Source organism: Megascapheus bottae, chromosome 6 (assembly GCF_031878675.1).
Source record: "Megascapheus bottae isolate mThoBot1 chromosome 6, mThoBot2.hap1, whole genome shotgun sequence".
Classification (NCBI taxonomy): domain Eukaryota; kingdom Metazoa; phylum Chordata; class Mammalia; order Rodentia; family Geomyidae; genus Megascapheus; species Megascapheus bottae.
Genome location: NC_143514.1, coordinates 73,517,837 through 73,523,970, shown reverse-complemented (window position 1 = coordinate 73,523,970; position 6,134 = coordinate 73,517,837). Strand labels below are relative to the sequence as shown.

Below are 6,134 nucleotides of genomic sequence, written 5' to 3'. Positions count from 1 at the left end.
ACAGCCCTGAGCGCCCGTCCCAGAAGCCCCCGCGGTCGGGGTCCTGACGGGTCGCTCCGCCTCCCGCCGCCGCACGTGTCTGCAGCGCGATGCCTAAGTCCAAGCGGGACAAGAAAGGTGGGCGCGGGACGCGGAGACGCGGGGCCGCGGGGAGGGCGGGGACCTGGGGAGGACGCCGGGGCGGGGCCCGGCCTCGCGCGGGGACACCCGGCGTGTCCGCCTCCGCGGAGGCCGCGCTGCGGGCGAGCTGGCGGGAGCCTCGGGAGGGAGCGGGGCCCCGACGCCTGGGCCCGGGCTCGCGCTCCGCCCTTCACTCCTGCGGTGGCGCTGGCGGGGATCTGCCTGGAAGGCGCCCGCGGTCCTTCGGCCTGGGCGGGGTGCGAAGATCGGCGGTCACGGGAGGCCGCGGCGGGGCTGACGGTCGAGGGAGCGCAGCGTGGGTGTCTCAGTGTTGGTCTGGCAGCCCCGGGGCCTGAACTCGGGGCCGGAGCGCCGTCCTTGGACTTTCTCAAGGTTAGAGCTCTACCACTTGAGCCTCAGCACCACTTCCCGCGTTTTTCTATGTAGGTGGTACCAAGGAATCAAACCTGGGTCTTCAGTGCATGCTAGGCAAGCACTCTACCACTAGGCCAAACTCCCATCCTTAACTGTACTGGTAAAGGATTGCTGGCTGCCTTGTTAAGTAGCCTGGGGAAGGAGGAGGCACAAGGCAAGAATGGAAACACCAAGACCAATAGTCATCTGAGACTTGTAATGCCCAAGTCTCAGGACGACCACCAAGGAAACCACCGAGAGCCAGACTTTGAGAAATGCAAAAGCAAAGCTTTATACAGGTGGGCACCTGGGCCTTGTCCTAAGCACCCACACAGCCGGAACTTAGGGGGAGACCCTGAACTGAATTTTTACAAGGCTTTTAAAGGCAAAGACCACAACTTTACAGCAACATAAACAATCAGCTATTGGAGTGAGAAAAGGTGGGGGTTAGGGACACTTCAGAGCAATGGAAGCTAACTGGAGGTTCCCATACCAGTATAGTCCTAATTAGCTGTCTGAGGGTAGTTTTATGGCTTTAGAAAACAAATGCCATCCCTGGAATTTATGCGAGTTCTGGTTAATTTTAACACAGACAGGACAGTTCCTGGGACTTAATGGCACCACAATTTTCTTTCTTTAATTTATGTGCACTTTTGGGTTACTCATAGTTTATATAAACAACAATATAGTTACTGCCTCAGAATGGGGGCACGTATTAGCCCCTCAGACTGTGGTACTAGTGTGGATCAAAATTGCAGCAATAAAGAAGATCCATATGGATGGCGTTTATTTCATTCAGCCCTCTTTACTGTGCTTTCTACTGAGTGCTATGGTTCCTTTGACTGTGTGCCTCATAAAGAGAGACTGTGAAGCTGGGGACATCAATACAAACCCTATGTCCCTAAAATGATTAAAGAACTGCAGTTGCCCCTCAGGATGAGTAAGAAGAAGCTAGGTCACTTCCTAGGGGGAACCAGGACTTTACAGTTGCTGATTGCTTTGTGATGTAATTTATTTCTTGAGAGCCTTGGTCAGATCTGCCACATGCCAGCTCTGTGGGCAGGGTGAGGCCCAGTTATTTTGACAAAGGACTTCTCTCTCCACAAGGAGGCAATCCTACATCCATGAGTCCACAAATGCAGGCAGGTGCTAGTGGCTCACTCCTATCTATAATCTTAGCTAACTCAAGAAGCTGAAATAGGAAGATTTCAATTTGAAGCCAGCCCTGGCAGGAAAGTCCTCAAGACTTTTTCCTCCAAGTAACCAAAAAAAACCTAGTAGAGATGCAGCTAAAGAGGTAGAGCAAGGTAGGAGTTTGGCCTAATGGTAGAGTGCTTGCCTAGTATGCATGAAGACCCGGGTTCAATTCCACTATACCATATACATAGAAAAAAGCTGGAAGTGGTGCTGAAATGGTAGAGATCTAGCCTTGACAAAAGCCTAAGGACAGTGCTCAGGCCCTGACCCCAGGCTCATTATTTCTACAGCCTCAACAGCAAGTTAGGGCTGCCACTGAGGTCACTACACCAACAGCACTGAGCTACACCCCCACACGGCAGCTAGCTGTCTCACTGGCGACTCAGGGACACTTACTTTGTGTGACATGTTTATGCATGGGGGCCCAGAACAGCCTAGTGCATGGGACCTGGAAATGCCTTGTGTGCCAGCTTGATAGCACCCAGGCCCCAAAAGGGAAAGAAAAGAAGCTTCCATGACTTCCACATTCATCACCCAACATCTTTTCCTCTTATCAGTGTCCCTAACCAAAACCACCAAAAAAGGCCTGGAACTGAAACAGAACCTGATAGAAGAGGTAAGAACGAATTATGTTAATTTTCTAGAGGTTTTATTTCGTTAATAGGTATGGATCTGTGACTGCCTGTTGGTGGATAATGCCATTTAAAAAGCAAACAAGCTGTGGGTCCAGCCCTTGTTCATTACCCAGCAGAGCTCCTACCAGTAAGCCCCCATCCTGGTTTCCGTGTATGATTCATCTGTGCCCTGCACTCCTGACACCTCCCCCCAGCATCCCTGGAATGTACACCTTATGTTCTGCTATTTGGCAATTGGAAACACTGAAATAGCGAGGTTTGTTATTCCATCCCGGGTCTATAAACCTAGGAACCCCTGTCCTCGGGTGTAAGATAAGGGAGAACAGAGATTGCAGATTCTATTCCTCAATGGTACTTTGGCTGGCAGCACTGAGGTGGACAGAGTTTCTAGGTTAGCAGTAAGTACACGAAGCACACAAGAAATGACTGGTCATCTGTAAGTCAGATCCTGGGGGCCTGGGTTTCCCCTGTGATCGGTGGCCGTGGTATCAAAAATGACAGTGAGGAGACATAACCAGGTTAAAAGGCCGGAGCAGATTCTCTCATGAGGCCAGAGTTAGCCACACCAGGCTGCCCTTTGAAATCCTGAGGCTCATAACTTGTCCCACAGCTTCGGAAATGCGTAGACACGTACAAGTACCTCTTCATCTTCTCTGTGGCCAACATGAGAAACAGCAAGCTGAAGGACATCCGGAATGCCTGGAAGCACAGCCGGTGAGCAGGCCTGGGGAGGAAGGGCTGGGCTGCTGTCTGAGCTCAAGAACAACCTAGGGGTCGCACAGGTGGCCTTCACACCCACTGAAGGGCATATTTTAACTGTTAAAGCGAGCGCGCTCTCTTTTTTTGTTTTTCGTCAGGCCTGGGGCTTGAACTCAGGGCCTGAGCACTGTCCTTGGGCTTTCTCAAGGCCAGAGCTCTACCACTTGAGCCACAGCACCACTTCTGTCCAGCCTTTTCTATATATGTGTACCAAGGAATCAAACCCAGGTCTTGATGCATGCTAGGCAAGCACTCCACCACTAGGCCAAACACCCAGCCACTAACGCAGACTTTCTAACAAGCCCCTCAGAATCAAGATTCAATAGTTTCTCGGAAGATATTGGGGAATCAGTTGGTGCCCTTCAAGTCCCAAGCCCTGAACACAAACAAGATCCCTCAGCCGTGGAGAGAGGCATCATGCTAGTTTCTCATTATGTGCCCTCATCACAGACAATGACCTAGCGGCAGTCGCCAAGGCCATGTGGCCACTGGTTATACTTGGCTGGATGGTTCTGAGGTCACTACTGCTATACCAATTTTGGGTTGTCTGTTAAAAGGTGCTATGCCGCCCACCTAGAGACAGGGATTATCACATGATGCTCCCAGTGCACTGGTGAAAAACTTGCTAGTGTCCTGTAGGAGGAAAATAATAGCAGGGACCCTGAACTGGGGTGCTGTATGTAGGATGCTTGTCCAGATGGGGTGCTTCTGGGCCTGTCCCCCAGCCGGTGAGAAATGCATGTTGTTTAACTGAGGAAGGGAAGAGGGCACTCCCTTCAAGCCCCTTTCTGCTTCATAGAATGTTCTTTGGCAAAAACAAGGTGATGATGGTGGCCTTGGGACGAAGCCCATCTGATGAATACCAAGACAACCTGCACCAGGTAGGGGGCTAGCCCACACAGGGAGGGGCTGTATCCCACCCCAAGCCCAGGGAGTGGGGCCCTGTGTGTGCCTGCTCTACCAAATAGAAATGCCCAGAAATGTTGTTACATGCCTCTGGGTGCATGAAACCACTCCCCATGGAAAAATTGCTCACTTTGGAATTGCAGGTCAGCAAGAAGTTGCGGGGTGAAGTTGGTCTTCTTTTTACCAACCGCACAAAGGATGATGTGAATGAGTAAGTGTCCATGAGCAGGGCAGGGACTGTACAGGTAGCAGCCCCAGAAGCCTCACTGACACTTGGTTGTGACCAGAGGTGATTGTATCTTGTCCACAGTGCCTAGCCTGCAGCCGAGGTGTACTCAGCAGGGAGGGGTGCCCAGGTCCCAGGGTGAATGACCTGACTTCCTCCATCTAGAGCTTGACTTCCTATTTCTTTTCTCCCTAAGGTGGTTCACGAAGTACACGCAGATGGACTTTGCCCGAGCTGGTAACAAAGCAGCTTTCACCGTGAGCCTGGACCCAGGGCCTCTGGAGCAGTTCCCCCACTCCATGGAGCCACAGTTGAGGCAGCTAGGCCTGCCTACTGCCCTCAAAAAAGGTACAGCTTTCCCCAGAGCTGAAAGGTCGTGGTCCACAGCCACAAGCACCAGCTTCCAGGCACTCCCTTCCCTGGCTGAACAAGTCGTTTCCAAAGCTTCCATTTACCCCTGAAAAAATAGGCGAAGTCCTCACCTCTTAGGTGGAGTAAAAGAGGACAGTGAGTTCATGCACAGGACAGCACTTAAAGTACATAGAGGCTGGGCCAGATTCTGGCCTAGTGGTAGAGTGCTTGCCTAGCGTGCATGAAGACCTGGATTCCACTCCTCTGTACCACATACAGAGAAAAGGCCCAGAAGTGGAGCCGTGGGCTCGAGTGGTAGAGCTCTAGCCTTAAGGAAAGCCCAAGGACAGTCCTTAGGGCCTGAATTCAGGCCCCAGAACTGGCTTAAAAAAAAATATATATATATATATATATATATATATATATATATAGAGAGAGAGAGAGAGAGAGAGAGAGAGAGAGAGAGAGAGAGAGAGAGAGAGAGAGAGAGAGAGAGAGGCTGCAATAGCCCTGCAGTGTACCAACATGTGGGGTGGGCAGCGAGCCACCACCAGCTTCCTGACTCCACACTGGCAGCAAGTGTCATAAGGGTCTGTGCCTGAGTGGTGTGGGGCCCTCTCCTGCAGGTGTGGTGACCTTGCTGTCTGACTATGAGGTGTGCAAGGAGGGGGATGTGCTGACACCGGAGCAGGCCCGGGTTCTGGTGAGTGTGGGCTCTGGCAGGAGGAGGGAGCCCTGCCCTTCCCCTGCGCTGCCCATCACACTCGTTTCTCCTCGCTCCTTTTCCTGCTCTGAAAGAAACTCTTTGGGTATGAGATGGCTGAGTTCAAGGTGACCATCAAATACATGTGGGATGCGCAGTCCAGGAGATTCCAGCCGATGGAAGATGACCTGCCCGAGAGTGCTCCTGAGTCTGAGGAGGAGTCTGAGGAAGATGAGGACGACTGAGGCCTTCAGCACCATCAGCACAGGCTTCACCACACAGGACTCACTAGGACTCCACTGCCTTCTGCAGGGAGTCTCTATTTATTTTGGTATAGATGAAGAGGGGAGAGGCTATTTCCAAAGAATAAAATTGAGACCACCGCAAGAGACCTTTGTAAGTAAAAGCCCTTGGGTTTGTGCTCCATTCAGACCCTAGGATTTCTTGTTTATCAGGCAAGCTACTGGCGTCCTGACCCTGTGGGACCACTCCTGCCCTGGTAGCATAACAGCTCTGGGGTGGCCCAGAGCAACCCCTCAGCAGGGCTTCCTCCTGTCTAGAACGCCTTTACTTCCCACAGGGAATTCCTGAAAACATTTGGATGTCTATAACCACACTCAGAGCTGATTGATGGATACCAACAAGTCCAGGGTCTTTAGACACTTGAGAAAGGTCAGGGACCTGTGGCTCATATCTATAATCCTTGCTACCCTGGAGGCTGAGATCTGAGGGGTCAGATCAAAGCCAACCTGGGCAAGACAGTCTGGGAGTGTTAACTCCAGTTAACTGCCAGAAAGATGGAGGCAGAGCTGTGGCTCAAGTG

At 51.9% G+C, this 6,134-nt stretch overlaps 1 protein-coding gene across 1 annotated transcript; it reads left to right on the top strand.

Moving 5' to 3' along the window:
- Positions 1 to 4: 4 nt before the first annotated feature.
- On the top strand, positions 5 to 6,044 carry LOC150062412 (mRNA turnover protein 4 homolog). The gene is made up of 8 exons (XM_090335702.1): positions 5 to 117; positions 2,289 to 2,347; positions 2,977 to 3,080; positions 3,925 to 4,006; positions 4,175 to 4,242; positions 4,454 to 4,605; positions 5,235 to 5,311; positions 5,407 to 6,044. Exons 1-8 carry the CDS (start codon positions 90 to 92, stop codon positions 5,554 to 5,556), a joined length of 720 nt encoding a protein of 239 aa, XP_090191828.1. The 5' UTR covers positions 5 to 89; the 3' UTR covers positions 5,557 to 6,044.
- Positions 6,045 to 6,134: the final 90 nt, after the last annotated feature.